General features: G+C 37.6%; 2 protein-coding genes across 4 annotated transcripts in view; one reads left to right on the plus strand and one right to left on the minus strand.

The window, feature by feature from the left end:
• septin9a (septin 9a) overlaps positions 1-22,611 on the minus strand; it is a 117,248-nt gene that overhangs the window by 47,168 nt on the left and 47,469 nt on the right. The gene's annotated exons all lie outside the window — the stretch shown is intronic.
• On the plus strand, positions 13,847-20,930 carry LOC141809317 (uncharacterized). The gene is made up of 3 exons (XM_074696297.1): positions 13,847-13,872; positions 14,186-15,052; positions 20,924-20,930. The coding sequence occupies exons 2-3, from the start codon at positions 14,187-14,189 to the stop codon at positions 20,928-20,930; spliced, it is 873 nt and encodes a 290-aa protein (XP_074552398.1). The 5' UTR covers positions 13,847-13,872; position 14,186.

Here is a 22,611-nt window from a genome sequence, read left to right on the forward strand (position 1 = left end):
TGAACACAGATCAATAACTGTCGTACTGCTCATAGTACAGAGGAGCAGATTAAAGACACACTTTACATATTTTCCTCTTTATAGATTAAAAATGACAATATGAGCGCCAAGAGAAGTTACTTCTATATGACATTTCTCAGTATCTCTGGGGTCAGAATTCCCCAGGAATACCCAAATCCGTTTATGGCACACAGACAGCGAGATCCTATGATGACAGTATGGCCAGCAAAGATTATTAGTGAGAAGCAAAATGTGTTCTGTTTCTGGAGAAAAGGGTTTCTTGTCCCGATTTAGTTGTAATGTTGGACATTAGAGCTGGACTGTCAAAAAGAGAAAGGCCAGAAAAGCAGAAAAACTGTGATAGTGCAGTGATAGAGCATGGGATAAATTATGGGTTAAACTGTGACAATGTTCATTCCTGTTCAAACTTGAGAGTCTATCAATGAAATGAAGAGTGGGGTTACGTTAGCTCTGCTTGGTGAGATTGAAGTTAGTAGAGGTTTACATGCAAACCATTAAGTTACACGTTACAGACACATCTTAGGCCCCGTTTCCACTAAGTGGTCGGTATGGATTCGACAAAGGTGTTTCCATGCATTTTAATAGTCTGATCTCACACTAGCCACGGTTACATGAGGAGTTTTTCGTCTTTCTGAATTGAATCTTTCCGAATGACTTTTCCGAAAACAATAGTATACATGGAAAGGAATATTCCAATCTCTGGTCTATATGTGCCGTTGTAATCAAACAGAAAAGTTAATGGGGCATGCACAGAAAAACGATAACATTACGAGATTTATCAAAGCTGGAGGACGACAGTTTGTTTATCACTGTGTTGCAATACTCTGAGTTATAAATATTGCAAGTTTTTTGTCTGTCCAGTCTTGAAATTATGTTCATTTCTTTCAAAGTTTGGATCAAAAACAAACTTTCCGCAGCAGTCCAGTGCTGAGTGGATACATGATCCCTCAATCGGTTTGGGGAAAGGAATATTCCACCCCTGTGAAACCGATTAAATGTCCAGTCGGATTGAAACTTTTCTTTTCGGAATGAGGTGTTTACAAAGGTTAAATTCTTTCCGTTTCAGCAAATAAACCGAATGCAAACAAAATATTTAGGTCCATGTAAACGTGGCTACTGACTAAGCTCATAGTACGATATCTGAAGCTGCATGTAAATGTACCGTGTGAGTAGCTCCCTGCTGGGAGTATAGCCTGGAACTGAACTACGGCACAAAGTTTGCTTGTTGCCATATTTCAACAAGCAAACTTAGAAATGCTATGTAACTAAAAAAATAAATCAATTACCTCGTCACTTTGTATTCTGCACAAAGTTGTCTGGAACAAAGGAAGTCAAATTATTTTATTGCTTCCAAAACAAATGCACAGCTTGGCAAAAATGACGTCCTTACAACAATAGATGATGGTGTTCATGGGAAACATTATTTTCATCCCATAAAAAACACTTCTGATGAAACCAAAGAGGTCACTGCAGTCAATGCCAAACGAATAGTCCTCCAACTGCCTTTAAAAGTGATGTAATGGACCTGGATTGATAAGAACTATTCCTCTGAAATATCACAATGAGGAGCAGAAGTATGGAGTGATGTCTGTTTTTGCAGATTTTGCTCTATCAACTGCATTTCATTTTCTTAAACATGTTTAGTGTAGGATACAAGAACAGTCAGGGTATAAAGATCCTGTTTTTTTAATTATTCGTATGCTACACAGAGATAAACTAGTTGTCATCACTCTTCTGTATTGATTTTAATTGAGCTAAATGTTACACTATTTATTATGTATGAGTAATTTGCCTTGACATGTTGTGTTTGTGTGCCAGGAGACTGAGTGTGGACTCAGATGACTGAAAGTTAGGCTGAGTAAGCATTTCCAACACAGCAACCAGTGCATAACAGTGGCTTTATAATGCCTCTGAAGAAACCAGTGGGTAAGCCATTAGTGCTCTCAGAAAAGGAATCATTACTGTCAGGGTCAGTGTCTGATGCACAGGTGAAACAGCCTTTCCTTACATTTTCCACAGCAACAGCTCACAATGAGTGTGTTAATGAGTCAAACAAGGCGGGAAGAGGGTTTTCTTGATAATGTTCATGAATGCACAGGACAGGATCAGCAGAAAGACTCAGACTAAACTACAAATGTCGCTACTTGCTACTTACTACTTACTACTTGCTCTGAACACAAAAGCTCGCCTCTGTCAATTCAGGTTGACTCTTGAACAAACACAACTCGATACACAGATGTTGTTGCTATTAAAACAAACAAGAAATCACAGAGGACCAACCTGGAACCAGTCCCCAGTTGTCTCTGAATTCTTGGACAAACAAGTTCACAGATGCAATAAGCAGGTAAGAAATACGACGATGGTAGGATTACAGACTGACTTTTTTTGTTACAGGCCTTGACTCCTGAAAAACTCTGCGCACATTAAACCAAACCCTTTGTTTGATTGGACATCATTTGGCATGCTCCTCTTTTATGAAGCTGCTGCCCTTTCCACATGAAAACGTACTGTAGTTTTGACGAGGCAGGGGCTGGGGTCGACAGAGAGTACATGGCACAGGGCTGATGTTTCTGGGTCGTGCTGAGCCAAGATGGTGTCATGTATTGGCAGGCGGAGTGCAGGGCTGCCTGGCTGACCCTGACAGAGTTCCACACAGCTGTCCAAGGTCTTTCATAACACAGAAACATGAGGAATAGAAGCAGCATGACTCACTGGGTGCATTTTATTGAATGTTTCAATCGCTGCTTCTTTTCCTCTGCGAGGAGCAAGCAAAGCTTTCATATTCCTGATTGTAAAATAATTGGAGCATAAATGAATAACCTATAGGAAAATAAAGGTTGAGTCTGGATCATACTAAAGTATGTGCAGCTACCAGCAGTGAACATTTTGAAGTTTCTCATGAATACCAAAAGTGAGGATGAAAATCAAGCAAAGCATCGTTTGTATGATGGTCTTGTGTTTCCCATGAGAAAGATGTGGGTGGAGACCACAGGGAATGAAACTAAATGTTTTCATTGTCTGTTTTTTTTTTTTTTGTTCTTTCTGACTTTGACAAGGAGAACAGCAAAAGCTTCATACAGGATAACAACAGATCACACAGTGAGTGGAGCCACTTTGGTGCTCGTGGGTGTCAAATGATTCGACCACCCTGGGAAAAGAAAAAGCATTTTCCTGGCGTAGATAAACAAAAAAAAAAGCAGTGAAAGGATCATCTTCTATCAGCTGTGCATATACAAACACATTAAGATACATCTGCTCTGCTGTTAACAATCTTGATCAATGAAAGTTATAGTTCTCTTCAAACACAGGTGTCTGAATCAACTACCTGTGTGACAGCTCCTTCTGCTGGTTCCACGGAGAGTTGCAGCTGAGCAAGCTTCTGAACAAGAGTTTAACAAAGCAGTTACACAACCCTCCCCTTTTGTTTGCAGAAGATCAGAAGAGAGGCACAGATTGGAAGTCCTGAAAGATTTACTTCTTTGGACCAGATTAACAATGGAGGACCCTAAAATAAGACAGAAATTAGCACGCTTAAAAAAAAAAATCTGTTTAAAGCTTGTGATGATGACCTAGATGTCATCCTGTCCTCTTAAAACATTATTTCTGGCACGAAACTTTTTGGACATCCAGTAAAACCACCTCTCCTACATCCACTGGCAGGCTCAAAATATTACCCTACAACCAGGGCTTGACGTTAACTTTTTTTGCTTCCTGGTGTCATGTTTCAGCTTGGGGCTGCTCTGCACCAATGAGCAACAGTTTGTGTGTTCAGGGCATGTAAAACTGAAAATACTTCACTCTTCTTTGATCCAAGACTTGAAAAAAGTGTTTTGTACATAGTTCCTCACAATTTTTAAGCCTTTAGCCCTGGTTGCCCTGACCTCATAGAAATATAGAAGTTCATATTGCACTGAAAATTGAGTCCACATTGTGTAAAAATGTCACAGAAGCAAAAACCGTCCTAAAAATCAAATCAGCTTATTTTAGGTACAGGAATGTGTAGATTTTGTAAATATAGAACCATATCACTTTTTTTCATGTGTTCCTTATGCCTCATACTTTCGCAGAAATCCTCCTGCCACTATACCAACATTTATCAATGGGGCAGCTGTTGAGACTGTGACAGAATATAGATATTTAGGAACCATCCTAGATAGAAAACTGACTTTTGATGCTAACACCAATGCTATTTGTAAAAAAGCCAATCAGAGATTGTGCTTCCTGAGGAAGTTAAAGGGATTTAGTGTTGACAAATCTCTTTTGAAAGTGTTTTACTCATGCTTTGTTGAGTCCATATTGACCTTTGCTGTGATCTGCTGGTTTGGTAACCTTAGCATTGCAAACAAAAACAAGCAAGGAAATATTACCAAACTTTGCAGGAAGATTGTTGGCATAGACTTGAATGACCATGTTTTTCAAGTAAGAGCTTCTAAGAAGGCAAAAATGATCCTGGAGGACCCACGGCACCCCCTGCATGCAGAGTTTAGGCTCTTGCCGACAGGGAGGAGATTTGCTTATGTAAGGGAGGCAAAATGCAATAGATACCTGAGGTCATTTGTTCCATCAGCTGTTAGTTTTTTAAATAAGTTATAGACATTTTTGATAATCATTGCTTAAATTATGTTTGTTGGGCCTTTTAAATAATATAGACTATACAGACAAATGCTGCCTTTCGCATACATTGCACATTGTTCTTAACTATACAGTGTTGGTTTTATCTATTTATTCTTACTTTTTTACTGTCCATGATGTAATCCATGAGTTAGTCAGACTAGCCAATACATGTATGTTTTTTTTTCTTGTTTGTTTGCTTGTTTCTGTTGATGTATGTTCTACGGCTGCAAAACAAATTGCCCCTCGAGGACAATAAAGATTTTCTAATCTAATAAGGGTACCTAAAAATGTGTTGTATACATTCCCACTAGAGGTAGACCGATATATCTGCCGGCCGATATATTTGGACATTTGTCTCCATCGGCCATCGGCCATCGGCCGTATTTTCTTTTAAAAAGCCGATTTTTGATCCGTTGTATAAAATGACGAATGATGTTAAAAATATAAGGAAATATGTGATGTAGTTTTTATACATTGTTTTAAATTTTGCATTCACTGCATGGTTTGTGTTTTGCAGTTGCAAAAATAATTAAAATAATCTTTTTCAATCATATTTTGTATGCAAGCTCATTCTGTCAAAAAAAAAAAAAAAAAACATTGTGAGAAAATCGCTTTGTTGACTCAGTATCAGAGATCATATTGAATCGTGGGTTGAGTGTATCGTTACATCACTAGTCAGAAATGAAGGACAGGTTTGATATTTTTGTATGCTACATAGAACTGAGAGGCTGCAGACTGATCTCATTACCAGAGTTATGGGATTGGTGAGAAAAATTAGTCTTAAATTTGCTTCATCCAAAAAAACCTTCAAGAAATCAACTTCATGCAGGCACAATCCTCCACTTGCAATTTTTTAAGCCTGTGTTCCTTTAATACCTGTACCATTTCTTCTTCTTGTAAACAACCTAACAGAAAGGGGAACTTTAAAAGAGATTAGCTCAACATTCAAAAACAACATTCCTAATATTCCTTTGACTTCAGTTGTGCCGGGAGTCATTCTAGTGAATGCATGAAACTTGAACAAAACGTTATTTGTCATTGCAACAAGTACAACGAAATGGTACTTTTTTTGTATTATTTAAGGTTTTGACACAAGAGTTTGGAGAGCTGGCATGTTAAAACACCAAAATAACAGAAAAGACATCCAGCTGCAGCTCTATGCTTTGGTTTATCTGCATGTTTAATATCTCTTTGAACTTCATGAGAATTCCTGGAACTGCTGTCTTCTGCTGTAAGGATTACAACATTCGTAAAACCATTTCCAATTAAGGGCAGGAAGTCTCTGGGCCTGACTCGATTAAACGTTCTTTCTAAATGTTGATGGTCTTAACTCATTAAACCATGATTAAACAGTGGAGGTATTGTCAGTTTTCATAAGTAAATCCTGAGGACACTTTTCCCTCAATTTGTTCAGACTAAGTGATTTTTTAAAGAAGACGGAGGAGAAGAAAACATCACTCCTTAACCATTTAAGGTGTAGGCTGTCATAGCCAGCAAGGCTTTTACTGCGGGCAAGAATAAAAAATGGTGCTCTGGAATTTTACACGTTTTCTCAGTAAAATATTACAGCTGCACTACTTTCTGCGGCATGGTTTAAGTAGAGCATCTATGAAATCAAAATTTACCCCTTTGTTTCTTCCAAGTCAAAAAAAATATGTGCCCTGACAACAGAAGCTGAAATAAACCACCATCAGCTGAGTAAATTAGGAATTTTTTAGTCAGAAAATTAAAGTTTGAATCTGTTGTCAGAGAACACACCAAGGATGTCAAAGACCTCAAACTTGTGTTTTTTTTCCAGATACCCCAGCCTTTAGTGATCTGTAGTAGGACTTTCTGAAGAAGCTTGGTTATTTATTATATAATGTAAGACAACAGCTTTGGTAAATATGATTGAAAAAACAAATGCTTCAATAGAAACCTTCAAAATAAATTCAAAAGCATTCAACTAATAGCTAAAGTATAAATTCTACCTAACCAGAATGTATTGAGTAGTGAGAGTGCCGAATTACAAAAATAAATCTATAAAAGAATAAAAGAATAAATGAATAAATAAATAAATAAATAAATAAATAAATAAATAAATAAATAAATAAATAATATAAGAATCTATAAAAGAATAAATTAAAAAATGAATTGATAAAAATATTATATAAGAATCTATGAAAGAATAAATAAATTAAAAAAATAATATATAAGAATCTATGAAAGAATAAATTAATTAAAAAAATAATATATAAGAATCTATGAAAGAATAAATAAATTAAAAAAATAATATATAAGAATCTATGAAAGAATAAATTAATTAAAAAAATAATATATAAGAATCTATGAAAGAATAAATAAAAAATGACTTAATAAATAAATTATATAAGAATCCACAAAAGAAAAGGCTAAAAAAAAAATATATATATAAAGAAAAATAATAAAAAACAAATTTAAAAGTGCTTATTTATGAAGAAAGAAAGAAAGAAAGAAAGAAAGAAAGAAAGAAAGAAAGAAAGAAAGAAAGAAAGAAAGAAAGAAGGAAAGTAGCTTTATGAAGTGATACTAATCAAAGAACAAAGCCTTTAAATAAAAGGCTAATTAAAGTAAAAATAAAAATAAAAAATAAATGAATTAATAAATAGAAAAGCGCTTGATAAATTAATAAATAAATAAGTAAATGAATAAAGAAAGAAAGAAAGAAAGTAGTGATGAGGTGATATTAATCAAAGAATAAAGCCTTAAAATAAAAGGCTAATAAAAGTATAAATAAGATAAGATAAGATAAGATAAGACATACTTTATTAAATATTAAGACAAATAAATAAAAGTATCTAAATCACCTTATAATGTCACTTTAAAAGCAAAGGAAATATGCGCAGAAAAATATGCGCAGCAGGAATGTCGTTGTACGCATGCGCAGAAGGAAACCTATCGAGGAAGAAGGATGGCGGCTGAAAACTTGACGGGATAACTTTTAAGATTGGCTGAAATTACAGAACACAACGATTAGGACAGAGAGTATGTATTGGGAACGGTAGAGGACGTAATGGAAAGTGTTGGTGTTATGTGTGCGCTGACCAACACAGACATCGCCGGCTAGATCAGGCCTTGTGTTAAAATGTTGTCATATGTTATGTCTTGGGTATCGAGGAAGGACAAGCATGTTGGGATATGCTTTGTTTACATTCTCAAGATTTCGCCACACGAGCTCATCGAAGTCTGTGTGGGTCAAAGCACACATACCAGCACTTACCTAATGTCCTCCTCGTCCCAAAAACATATCCTCCATCATAATTATGTTGTTCTCTAACTTACAAGTGTTCTTCTGTCAAGTTTTCTGCCGCCATGTTTCTTCTCGATTAAGATTCCTCCCATGCTTGTGATGCAGCCACATTTTTACTTCGCATATTTTTCTGTGAACATCTCCTTCACTTTTAAAGTGACATTATAATGTAATTAAAATACTTTTATTTATTTGTGTTTTATATATAATTTTATTAGCCTTTTCTTTTAAGGGTTTATTTTTTGATAAATATCACTTTATATAGCTACTTCCTTTCTTTCTTTATTTTTTTTATTAAGCACTTCTCTATTTATTTTTTGATTTGTCTTTATATTAATACTTTTATTAGCCTTTTCTTTTATGGATTCTTATATAATGTATTTATTAATTCATTTTTTAATTCTTTTATAGATTCTTATATAATTTATTTATTGATATATATTTTTAATTATTCTTTTATAGATTATTTTATACTTTATTAATTCATTTTTTATTCTTTTATAGATTCTTATACAATTTATTTATTACTTCATTTTTCCTTCATTTTTTTTAAATTCATTTATAGATTCTTATATTTTTTTAAATTAATTAATTTATTAATTCATTTATTTACTTTCTTCCTCTATAGATTTATTTTTATAATTTGGCACTCTCACTACTCCTTATAAATGTATTCATTATGAATGCAGAGTGATTGTATCGATCTTAAATAATAACACTCGATGATAAACCAGGCACAGCTTTAAAGAGCAGCTCCCCATCCTGCAGTATCAAGTGCACACCCAGTCTCAATCCACAAACTACTTCAGGACTCAGAGTCACTTCACATCTCACTCATTCCAACAATAAAACATGAAGACTTGTCAGCTTTAATCTCCCCTACACACACTTAACCAAAACCCAAACAAACACTTCCAACAGTGGAATGAGTATTTGAGAAGACAGAGGAAGTTTCATAGAAACAGTTAAATTCCTGCAGTCAACAGTAATGCCTGCGCGTCATTAGTTTCGTTTTCAAGGAAACGGTAACTTCAGGAGTTTTCTATGTGCTACCACTAACACAGACCCCAGGCAGCAGCAGACTGAAGTGGGTGAGCTCTTATTTTCTGTTTTCTAAATTCTGAATTCACCAGGAATCTATTCTCATATGACTACTGCTTGGCATTAAATTCAAAATACTCAGGGAAAGTTCAGATCTTAAATCTTTTAAGGGCTTTTTTGACAGAGGAAGACACAGTGCAAACGCTCTGCTTGTATTTTTGGCTGATCAATTTTTGGTCTGTAAAACAATTTGTAAAACAGTTTAAAAAAGGTAACAACTTGATTCTGTTTGAGAAATCACAGCATCAGGCAGGGAGAAGACAAAGGCCGTGGCAGCTGGTCTTCTTTTGTCTACACTACAAACGCTGAGTTATAATGTGGTCAAAGGCTTTGATACAAATTGTGTGTGCCAGTTCTTGAGATTCACATTAGGAATGAGAAGACGCCTCATAGTTAATATACTGAGCTTCTGAAAAATAATTGTAGTAACAATCTGAATGTCTTTCCAGAATGTGGCTGATGGGAGGAGAACACTCTTGGGTGTGTGTAGCTTTGCTCTCAGCCCTGTGCTCTGTGTCGGCTGTGCAAAAGCTTAAAACCATAGAGGACCTGAAGGAAATTGACTTTGGTGAGTCTGTACCCACTCACAGTCTGGTTCTGCTTCACTGGTTTGCCAATACCATCATCATTGATGACAACAACCGAATACGACTGACCTTTGACCCCAGCAATGGAGATTATGGTTCACATCCTTACAGAAACCGTGAGTGGTTGTTAGACCCACTACCTCAAGGACATCGATACTACACTGTTGGAAGACTCCGTCAGGAAACGCCAGTCGAGCTTCCTGACTATGTTGTGGATCCTCCAGCATGTGTGGATGGAAGAGACAGGGACAGAATTGTATTTAGAGTCTGTGGGGAGAGGATAGACCGAGTCTATATCACACAGCATTATGAGGACTCAGATGGCCAGGGGGCCTTGTACGATCCAGATCACACCTATCAAATCACAACACACCTCTTAGGACAGATCCAAGAGTTTTCACTGCGAAGAAGCTTTAACAATCTAGTACAACTTAGGGACCGATATGAAGGTGATGTTGATGTTTCAACTGTCAGAAACAGCTGGAGACACCTGGCCTGCCTTGGACTGTTCTTGTGCATTGTGATGAATGAAACAGTCTACTATCAGGAACAAAGAAGAAGGCCAGAGAGGAGGCAGAGACCAGAGTTGAATCCAAGCAGAGGCTCAGGCAGCAACAACTCTAAATGGACAGACAACAAATGGCTGCGCTGTGGACTTGTACTTGTACTGTTTGCCTTCATTGTTTTCCTGTGTTACAGCGCTAATATCTTACCCAGAGTGTAAATATTATGAATGAGAGATGGGCTTGATATCTTTGTGTACCAGAGGGTCCAGAGTCTGCAGACCATCAATATGAAGGGAGATTGGTGCATCAGTTAACTTGTGATTTTGCTTTTCTGAAGGTGCCCTTTGGCCTCCAAGCTCTGATTCAGGCATCCACTGTAAAAAGTAAAGTCATGTCAATGTCTTGTTTTTTTCATGTTATGTCTATGTCATCATTTTATTATTCAACATATTACTAAGATGTTACTACCCTCTGCATACCAAAATCCAATATTGAACTTTATGGTCACAATCATATATTTTTTATTTGCTGACTGCTTAAATATCATGAATCACTGCTGATTCCTCCAACGACTGCCTGAACTCGACAGTCTTCACTGTCTTTATGATGAATTAGAGCTTCACAGCGTGTCCTTTCAATGATCGTATTCAGCTTTTAGAAACATGGCTGTAACTTTGATATGTTTTTGTACTTCCTGTGGTGTGAAAATTGTGACCATTAAATAATGATTTGTCAGACTAACCTCTGTCAGCATCTTCATCATCATCATCAAATCAACTTGATCAGCACCCATCTTTCCCTGCAACTCCCTCTGTTCCACCAACTAAATCCTCCATTCAGCAGTAATCCATCCGCTGACGAGCAGAGCAACATAACGAACCAGCATCGAGATGCGCTCTGTCAAGCAGGGGCGGACCAGACTTTTTAGACTGGGGTGCCCCCGACCAGGGCACTGACTTATGCAGGGAGGCATGAAATTTGTGAGTCCGCAATTGAATGAATAACGTTTATTTTTACTTATTTGTTTGTATTAAATTACAGGATAAACAGGCTACAGCCTTAAAAAATAAAACTAGACAGAAACAAAGTTTTTTAAATCATTTAAAAGCAGAATATATAACAGAACAGTGCTGTAGTGCACTGAAACAGTACTGTACACGCTTTTCCAGGCAGTATTTTTAAATTCAAAATGTACAAAATGCAGCTTTCAATGTGATTGTGAATGTGCCTCCTTTAAAACTACAGAGTGAAGTTATTGAAACAGAAGAAGAGCTGAAACTTCAATTCCAAGAGCCAAATAGAGGTTACTTTTCTTATTTCAAGTTTTTGACAAAATTAAAACAAAACTGGTTGTGTCAAAACTACAGATGGACCAATATGAATTTTTCACGGCCAATACTGAATATCAGTCGTCAAAGAAGCCAATAACAGAAGCCAAAAACAAAATTTTGATTAATCCAAACTCATGCTCAACTCATGGGTGGCCAGAGTGTGCATTATTACAAATTATCACCATTTATCTTTAACTTCACTCTTTACTTTAAAAACTATGAGTAACTATGATGTATCTCAGCATGGCTGCAAACTTTGCGGCTCAGTTAGGCAAAAACCTTCATGTATTAAGATGCCCTGAAAAGCTGAGAGTCTTCAAAGGTGAGGTGCTTTTATACAGTCTTAAAAAGTTATTCTGGTTTGAACCAGTCATCAGGAAACCTCATCGCCTGGGCAACGATGTGATCAGTGGTTTTGTTAATATCATGTTTGCTTGGTATAAAATCTGCAGCGTCTGACCTTGATGTACTGATTCAGGTACCTAATGTAAATATCTGATTTTAATATCTAAGACTTAACCTGCCTGGATGTTTTTAAAACACTTTTATTTCTTTCCATTTTATTTTTTCTGCCCTGAAAATGAAGAAAAGAAAGATTGCTTTTATGTTTTAGTTACAGAACATTTTGTTAATTATGCATGTCAACTTAACCCTTTCACAAACATTTGAACTAGCTCTTTTCAGTGCTTCTGATCGTCTGTGAGTTTATGCACCCTGCAGGCTCTAACTTCAACAGCAAACTGATTTGGTTTCTCGCTAAGAGACAAGGATACTGTGACATTTCAAAGTAAATGTATTTGATCTGAAAAAGTAGCTTAGTTTAAATTCTTTGCACTGCCATTACTGATGATCAAGTACCTGATTATATCCAGATTTAAGAAACATTGTTGTAATTATGGTTTTTTTTTTTATTTCCTGTGGTGTGAATATTTGTGCTATTAAAATGATTTGTCATTCAAACCCCTGTCAGTGTCACATGTGTAAAAACTAAGGAATAAATGTGTCTTTTTTTAAAAACAATCTGAGTCTCATGCCAAAACCACCAACAAGAATGATCGTATATTGCTTTAGTAGAAGCAAAATCAAGAATCAGAACCAAAGACTAAAGAAACTGAGACAAGCTGGGAGGTTTTTGTGCTTTTTTCCCCCCGCATTTTTCCAGAAAAAGACTTAAAAAATGAGTTCTTTTTTTTTTTTAAAGATGTGGTCTTGTATATTTTGTTTTGGCTTCATTCCGTACCTTTGGTATCCCTGTAGTAGCTCTACATGATTTATTTTTTTCTTTTTTTTGAATACTCTTATTTCAGCCTCTTTCTGAGACACTTTGTTTTACTGCTGTCTGAAACCTTCCCTCTGATTGGCCAGCCCTGTGGAGGTCTGTGGAGGGGGCAGAGCTATGAGCAGACCTTGGTGTTTGAGGCCTGCCTCCTCAACATGACATGGGTTAGAAGATCCTCGTGCTATGACCTCATCATTTCAGCAAGTGTCATGACGATCAATGTCCTATTTTCTGGAACAGACCATTTTTAACAGTTTAAAGGGAGATTATTAGATTTCAATAATGATTAAAAATCTCCAGACGTTTAGTCTGGACATCCAGTATTTTTTACTTTATATCCTTGTTTAAAGTATGGGAAAGCCTAATACCTCCTTTTTAAATATTAGGGGAATAAAACACTTCACTTCAGTATTTTAAATTAAAAGTAGGGTAAGCAGAATTCTTCTTAAAAATAAAATGCCAACTTTTACAGGAATAATCCTGACTCAATCATTTCCTATGGTCTTAAAGGAGACAATGGTCATAAATGTGAAAGCACACGTTTTATGATGTTCTAACTCTAAGTTCATCATGTAAAATCTGTTCTCAGTGTTTGATTGTTGTGTTTTTTCCTTCACTTAACCTCGAAAAACAATTTGTTTTTGTGTTTTTCTTCATTTTAAACTGTTTTATTCTCATATAACACATTGAAAGTTCAAAGCATCCCAGAAAAATTGGCCAAAGCATTTACTCACAGGACATTTTTTGACCGTTTAATAGTTAAATTTAAGCAAAAAGGTCCAGACATGCTTTTTGAGGCTCAGGTATTAAAGGGTTACGTACTCACACAGAGTCAATCCCCCAGGTTTCCATCTATCCTCAATGTGCCAATAAAACAACTTTATGAGGTGGAAGTTCACTGCACACTACATCGTCAGTTGTATCCTTTTTAAAATATAAAAAGAAATAAACATAAGTAGGATCTTTTAACACACTGAAAAGGAGAATTAACTTTCTCTAAGAAGACATAAGAAGTTTAATCACTCCTACAATCAGACTTCTTGTTAAAACCGGTTATTCCAGTTCATCCTCACTTCCTTTTCCAGAGAAACGATACCTAAAAGAGTATTGTCTGTTCTCCAACAGAAGTATAGAGCAAAAGTCTTCTGGCAGCAGACGGGTGCAGGTAAGCTCTTACTTTTTTATTCAGGCCACTACTTCGCATGATTTTTGTTCGGTATTTGACTTAAACTACTTTATCAGTGTTCTTCAATCTCATTTCTGTGTCTGTGTAAAATTAAAGGGAATGTTTTAAAGTCAATGAAACCTTTTTGTTCATATTATCTAGATATAAACACATTTTCATTTTACTGATAGGGATGAAATAAAAGTATCAATGAGTTAATGACTACAATAAGTAATGAGTATAGTGATTAGTTGAAAAAAAATCAGTATGACCAAACCAAAAAAAGCTGAAAAACTTTTGAAATGTTTTACAGGATGATGAAGATGACAGGAGGAGTCGCATGTTGCTGTGTGGCTCTGCTCTTTGCTGTAGCCTCTGTGTCAGCATCTGTGAAAAAGCTTAAATCCATCAAGGATCTGAAGAAAATCGACTTTGGCCGGTCTGTGCCCGCTCACAGTCTGGTTCTACTTCATTGGTTTGCCAATACCATCGACATCGATCTTAACAACCGAATACGACTGACCTTTGACCCCAGCAATGGAGATTATGGTACACATCATTACGGCAACTATGAAAGGCTTTTGGACCCACTACCTCGAGGACATCAGTACTACACTGTTGGAAATCTCAACTTAGGCTCATCGATACGACTCCCTGACCATGTAGTCCACCCTCAAACTTCATTGGATGGAGGAAACAGGGACAGGATCGTATTTAGAGTCTGTGGGGAGAGGATAGACCAAGTCTATCTCACACAGCACAGGGGACAAAATTATGATCCAGATCATACCTATCAAATCACAACAAACCTCTTGAGACAGATCCAAGAGTTTTCTCTGAGTGGAGACTACCAGACTCTGGTGGATCTAAGGAACCGATATGGAGGGTATATTGATGAGTCCACTAATGAAAACAACTGGGGACACCTTGCCTTTCTTCAACTGTTCTTGTGTATTGTGATGAGCAAAACAGTCCACATTCAGGGACAAAGAAGAAGGTCGGAGAGGAGGCAGAACCCTGAGCTGAATCAAAACAGAGGGTCAGGCAGTGACCACAACAACTCTGAATCCTGGACTGACAACCAGTACAACCACACAGCACTGGTAGTCAGAGAAATTAATCGAAACAGAGGATCAGGGACGAACTACAACTCTGAATCCTGTATTGACAACAAGTGCAGGTGCTGTGTAGTTGTAGTGGTTGTCCTTGTCATTGTAATTATTTTATCAGTGTTCATCTATTGGCTGAGAGGCTGAGAGGCTGCAGACTTTCAGCCCATCTCATTATCAGAGTTAGGAGGTGATTAGTGAATCAATTAAGTCTTGATTTTTCTTTGGCTGAAAACCTTTGGCCTTAGCCTTGAAACACTGGCTACATTTACATGCAGTTAATATTGAGGTAAAGGTCAAAATTACAGTTTTTGAAACATTTGGAATAACTTGGTCACATATGTGAGCAATCAGGGTTATTCCTGTTTACATGGTATTCTATTTAAAATAGCCACACATGCAGAAAATGACCAAATATTCATTTTGGAAAAGAAGTAGCCCAGGTTTGACTTCCAAGTTTTTAAAAAACAGAATATGAGCATATTCTGTTTTTTTATAAAAGGTTATTGGTGTTTTCATGGCCATGCGCAACTGGGTTACTGCTAATATTCCAAATATGAACGAGTTAATGACTGCATGTAAACATAGCCACTGTTTCATACGTCCACTGTAAAATCAGTTGAGGGTTTTATGTGTAATTCTTATATGGCAATTAGTGCTGTGAGGCGATTAAAAAAAATTAATCAAATTAATTACAGTATTTGTAATTAATTAATCTAATTAATCACATTTTAATCTCATATCTGCTTAAGGTCCCAAAATAAAGAATTTGAATTCAAGGACATTAAAATTACATTAAAAGACATTAAAAACATTTAAAAGTAAGGTGGGAATATATAAAACACATTTTTAGGTACCCTGAGGCATAAAGAACACATGAAAAAAGATGTTATGGTTCTATCTTTACAAAATCTACACAGTCCTGCACCTAAGATAAGCTGATTTGATTTTTAGGACGGTTTTTGCTTCTGTCACATTTTTACTCCATGTGGACTCAATTCTCACTGCAATATGAACTTCTATACTTCTATGAGGTCAGGAGAACCAGGGCTAAAGGCTAAAAACTGTGAGGAACTATGTACAAAACACTTTATTCAAGTCTTGGATCAAAGAAAAGTGAAGTATTTTCAGTTTTACATGCTCCGAACACACAAACTGTTGCTCATTGGTGCAGAGCAGCCCCAAGCTGAAACAAGACACCAGGAAGATGGAAGGAAATTTTCAAATAATTCTTTAGATTTAAATACAGGACATATATTGATATTTCAGAAGTTTAATGCAGTAAAGAGTGTAGAATTATCTGGGGTTCTTTTTCAGAATTGAGCTAAAGCAAACAGTTGATTTTCTGCAGATTTTCAAAAAGGACGTGTGAATAAACGAACTGGTACTCAGGAAACAAATTTTCTCATTCCACAGGAACCCACTGTGCCTCCTTAGCCACAGCTTTCCTAGCACTAATTGAACATTGCAGTTTGTAAATAACAGATTTTTTTTCTTTGCTACAAAGGGAGGATTTTTTTCATTTGCTGACTGTTAAAACATCATAAATCACTGCTGATTCTTCCAACGACTGCCTGAGCTCCAGACAGTCTTCACTGTCTTTATGATGAATTAGAGCTTCACAGCGTGTCTTTCCACTGATTGTATCCAGCTTTTAGAAACATGGTTGTAACTTTGATATTTTTTGTATTTTCTGTGGTGTGAAAATTGTGACCATTAAATAATGATTTGTCAGACTAACCTCTGTCAGCATTAAGTCAACTCGATCAGCACAAGTCAGATATGTCAAAACCAAATGGGGGGGTTCTATAAAATAATCTGCAAAAACACACACCCAACAAACAGATTAAAGACTTATCTGTGTGACTGTTTCCAACCCTTGTGACTTTCACAAGTCCTTGTTTGTAGCCAAGACCCAGGCAGTCCTATCAAAAGGCCTTTTCTTTTCGCGTTAAAGAGTGAATTCTGTTTTAACTGAGGGAAACTAGGTTAGCACTCAGCAGGCCGGCATAAGACCCAACAGATCATAAGATAATGACTCACTATTACAAACTGTTGCACACTCGGCTTGAGAAAAATGCTAATCAAAGATTCCTCACAGGACAGGTCAAGTCCAGAGCCAAGTATCCAAGTCTTAATGACAAACAGGCACTGCAGTCTGGTGCTGGTCCAGCTCTTACTCCACAACGTTGGAGCGGGCTGTTCTCATTAACAGGTCAACAAATACCGATGTGGCACAACTATTCAGCACCTCATAAAGAAACACCATGAATGCACCCATTAAGTATCTGTAACAATTACACAGAGAGCGAAGGGAGAGAGAGAGGGATGTCATCTGGGTGCTGTATCTTCTTTTAATTCTGACTTTGAAGTGATCCTCCGGGATGGAACAAGTTGGGTCCTATCACAAGGTTTAGGGCAGAAATGACCCCTACAGCAGTGTTTTTGTGCAGCAGAAGCCCAGGGCGCACGCACCAAACACCCCCTCCCTGCTCCTCTGCCGGTTTCCTCTGCACTCAGACGGGGCCATATTTTACTTGTCCAAAAACACAAATAAACGGACTCCCACCAAAAAAAGCTGATATGGGTCTGCATTCACGCTTTATTTAAATGGCGCTACCTCTGCTGCAGAGCCACAGCTGGCTACGAGGCGCTCGCCGCTTAGTGTATCAGTCCGCGCTAGCGGTGTGCCAGATATAAACAAACGCAGGTAGTCTGCCAGGACGAAGAGACACGATGAGAACTAGAGCCTTATTTAGCGGTGTTTTTGTGTGAAAGTAGCGCTGAAAATTCTCTAAATAAAGCGTGAATGCAGACCGATATCAGATTTTTTTGGTGAGAGTCCGTTTATTTGTGTTTTTGGTCAAGTAAAATATGGCCCCGTCTGAGTGCAGAGGAAACCGGCAGAGGAGCAGGGAGGGGGTGTTTGATGTGAGCGCTCTGGGCTTCTGCTGCACAAAAACACTGCTGTAGGGGTAATTTCTGCCCTAAACATTGTGATAGGACCCAACTCGTCCATCCCAGAGAATCACTTTAATGTCAGTCTCCAAACTCTGTCACTAGTCACTAAGGTACTGAATCAAAGTTTAAATCTCAGTACGGTTACACTTCAATACAGCAGCCAGGGGAAACAAGGTCAATGCATGAGACAAGACACAAAGACGAGAAGTTCACAGACACAAGTGTGCGTGTGTGCGTGCGTGCGTGCGTGCGTGCGTGCGTGCGTGCGTGCGTGCGTGCGTGCGTGCGTGCGTGCGTGCGTGCGTGCGTGCGTGCGTGCGTGTGTGTGTGTGTGTGTAAACATGAGATCACATCCTGTCAAACCATCACAGGGTTGAATACAGCTGCTCATCATTATCGCTGCTAAATCTACCAAAGCAAGCATGTCATTACAGCACCTTGTGCTTAACAACATCCGCTACAAAAACAACCTGTTATCAGCCAGTTCATCTTCAGAAACTCTCCCCCCAGGGCCAGGAACCCGGGACTGCGTCATCTGTGTAAGGGTGACTGTACATTTAATACTTAAAGCAGGAGGAAACTTCCAGAGCCCAGAGGAAAGTAGACCCTGGTCAGTTTCATACAAGTCAGGAAGCAATTATATAAGAGGCCAAACGGGCCACACAAAAACACCAGCGTCCAGCAGGATACACTGCTGCAGCAGGAGAAAGCAACAGATACAAACCAAGAATACTGCCAGTTTTCCATTCAAAAGAAACCTGAAATATTTATCCTTGAATTACAACATGAAAAAGAGAATGCCTGAATCAGTGCTGTGTTTACTTGCTGAGGAAATGGAAAGTAAACTGTAGTTTAGGGCGTGCTGTCAAAGTCATGTGGTCTGTCGGTTTAGTTTGACTCCCAAACAACTGCAAGTTAAAGTGAGACTTTCTCTTTTTATATTCTCCCTGCAAACAGACTTTTTACAGGAAATCACGCTCTGTCTCGCAGGCCTCATCTCTCTTTTTGTCCCTCCTCTTATCTGTTTATCCTCTCTTCTTCACTAACTGCCTTCTCAAGGCACCTCCCTCTCACCACATGCACAACTGAGCAGGAAGGTTGTAATCTGAGCCGAATGTGACTGAAGCCAAGACTTAATCTTCTCACTTTTTCTTGCTGATTCCCCCTCTTCTTACGAAAGTCACCATCAGCATGCTTATTTTCCCACTGGTTTACCAACGTTCTGCCTTAAAAGAAACTATAGTGCAAAAACCCCTTCAGTAAGACGCGGAGAGGGTAAAATCAGCATAGTGTGTTAAAGTGCAGAGATGAGAGACGGAGATACACAGACAGGCAACATGCAGCGTAAAAGGTGGAAATTGAAGGCTTTCTATTTTTAAGCAGAATGTTTTATGACCTCCAGATTTGGAATGTATCACCTCCCAGCCGCCTACCCCTCAATCCTTCAGCCAGAGAGAGAGAGAGAGAGAGACAAGCCATGAATGCAGCTGTCTCAAGATAACACGGCTACGCACATATACGACCACATGTTCAGACACATAGCAGCGAGGAGATGAGCTGATCTAGAGAAAAAAATGACCTAAAAGAAAAATAAAGATTTTGCTGATAAAGCAAAACAAGCTCGAAAAAAAAGACTGTATTTTTATATTAAAGGGGACATATCATGCTTGTTTCTCCTTTCACTATGCCAGACTAGGATGCCTGTAAAGCATTTCTGCCCTCAGTACAAGTCATTTAGTTCCTTCATTTCCCCACAATAGCGTTCTCAATATCCTCAGTTTAGGCCATTCTGAAGATCTCGTTGAAACACTCCGTTTCGAGAATGACCTCCAGTAACCTCACAACATCACAGCCTTCTGTGCTCTGATTGGTCAGTTCTATCAGAGGGGCGGAGGAGGTAGAGCCAGGGGGCGGTTTTTGCAGCATGGCAGTATTTACAAAATCACCATATTGAATGGGGCAGACCGAGCGAGTTTGCTGTTTGCCAAAACTTCACCCTAAGGCATTGATAGCACTAATAAAATGGCAGAGTGTAGGATACGTCCTTTTGTATTGGACCCTGAGTCAGACCCGGACGGTTCTGCAGCTCAAGAGGAAGAAAATCCACCTCCACACAGATCATCTCAGGACGCTTCAGTGTGGTGAGTCAAACCGGTACTGTAACATGTATAGTTTATACGTGGAAATATAGGCAGACTTCACCAATAAACTATTTCTATAACAGGGCTCCATCCTGCTCCTTCACTTTTCTCTGTCTGTTTTATCCATCATGCTGAAAGTGTAGTCTAAAGATCGCCTCTACCGTAAGTTCGTCACTATGTTATTACTACAGCATTATTGTGGTCCAGGTTCACAGTGCATGTCAGAACAAGCATGCAAATATCACAGTCTCACAAGTATTACGACGTCTGCTAAAACTACAGTGTTTTAACTGCTAATTCACCATGTAAAGCCGAGCTGCTCAGCAGAGCAGAGTCCCTGCATCCAGCACTCAGTTAAGTCAGCCAGAGCTAGTAGGGAGCTATATTTATACTCGGCTCTTGGTGGGTGTATCCCTTGGTGGCGGTTGTGTGACTAACTAACATCACAGAGGAGGAGCTGCTTTATCAGATTACTCCAATAAAAAGAAAGGATCCTCCTGTCGTCACGAAGGTCGAAATCTCGCAGCCAAATGTCAATGACCTATTTTCAGAGGCATCAAATCTTGTTGAAGGATATCAGAAAAAATACAATTTCTCACTTTTTGAAAGGGTGAAAGGTCTTGTTTTCAAATTTATTATATTATATGTAAATATTAAATCAGGGATCAGCATGATATGTCCCCTTTAAGAGCTTCAACTCAGTAACCACTTTCACTGAAATGTCGCAATAAATCAAAAAGCATGTTCCTGAAACTGTAACAAGGTCATGCTCCATAATTCTCAGCCTTTAAGGAGCCACTTCTCACTCCTTATGCTCATGCTCCTTGTTCTGTCCTAAAGGTACTGAAAATGCTGAGAGAAATGCTGAGAAAAAATAAGCCATATTACTGGAGAAGTCTGGCAAACAATGGACAAACAAGAGCTTGACTCAAAAACAAATGATAATACACGTAGACACTTTGTTTTCAGTAAAAAAAACCTCCACATGCTGTCACTTTCTGATTTGTAGCTAATTAGCATCGGCTGATTTAAGTAAAAGTGGGTCCATCCAGCTGCTGGCCTGTGTGAGTTATTTTCTAACTGCTGTCCTGGGACCAGCCCTGGGATTCTCATCACCACCCTTACTGACCTACATTCACAGTTAGTCTGGGCTGACAAGCTCTCACAGACTGGAGCTTAGATCCTTGAGGTTGTTATTTTTACCTCTCAGCTTCCTCCTCAGTTGGATCAACAGACATCCCACTGTAACGGCTGACGACAAATAAAAGTAGATGACGCCAAGTGAAATCTTTAATGTTCACTCATATATTTAGGCTTTACAAAGAGGAGAAATGATCGGGAACTGAGTGTCTGGATCAGAATAAACAGGGCTTGACATTAATCATTTCAGCAGTAGCGAGTAACACCACCGCTCTCACTCGTCACTTTGGCAGGTTGAATTTTTTAACTGTAGTTTCCTCAAACAGCATTTCAAATACTTAACGGACACGAAGAGAAGAGAAACTGGTCACAGATATGAGGAGCTGTAGGAACAATATTTAAACCTCCTTCTTTACAAACGCGTATCAGAATTAAGGTCACTCTGGAAATACTGTGAAATACTGTTTCTGAGCTTCTGTCGCTTCTTTTGAAAACTCACTCACTTACAGCCTGGCTTTTATGTGATGCCATCTTTCATTCTTTTTTTCTTATTTTTGCTTTACTGTCTTTTAGCCTTTCTCTTATATTCTATTTCCCACTGCTTTAAGTCCATTCATCCTTTTTTTATTTCCTCTATGTTATGTTGACATATTAAAGTAGTAACTCACTTTTATTCAGATTTTATCAAATCTGTTACTCACCTTTGTTTCACTTTTAATCCCTTCACTGGTACATTATAGGCCTTAATTGTTTATCCTTTGCTCATGTGTGTTATTGTAATTTATCTTTGCTTTAATATTATTATTACTTCATTATTTTTTATTATTGTATCATCATTATAATTTAATCTTTTCATATTTGCTTTCCTGCCTTTTGTTTTTAATTGCCTTTTATTGCCTTCTTTCTTTTTAATAATGAATATATGCTTTTAGCCATTATTTCAGTCCACATGGTCTCATTTTATGTTGCATGGTTCTTGTATTGTCTGGGTTCCTATGGGTTCATATGACTCGTGCTTTTTTGCCAGGGTCTTGATTTTGTGTACTGTTTTTAATGTGTTTGCCTGTGCTTTGTTGTGTCCTGTCTATTGCCAAAGCACTTTGTAAACTGTTGTTTTAAAAAGCGCTATATAAATCAAGTAATTATTATTAGGGCTGAACGATTTTGAAAATAATCTAATTGTGATTTTTTTAGTCTGATATCGTGATCGCGATTTAGCATGCAATTTTATTTATTTAATTTAATTCTTTTTTATTAATTAATTCATTTATTTTATTTGTATTTATTTATTTTCTATTTTATTTTATTTTATTTTATTTTATTTATTTTTTTTTGGGGGGGGGGGTATCTTTTGCACTATTTACTAAAACAATTAATAAAACCATTCT

The sequence above is a fragment of the Halichoeres trimaculatus genome, unplaced genomic scaffold (assembly GCF_033239565.1).
Source record: "Halichoeres trimaculatus isolate MK-OKI-2021-1 unplaced genomic scaffold, fHalTri1.1 fHalTri1_scaffold_20, whole genome shotgun sequence".
Classification (NCBI taxonomy): domain Eukaryota; kingdom Metazoa; phylum Chordata; class Actinopteri; order Labriformes; family Labridae; genus Halichoeres; species Halichoeres trimaculatus.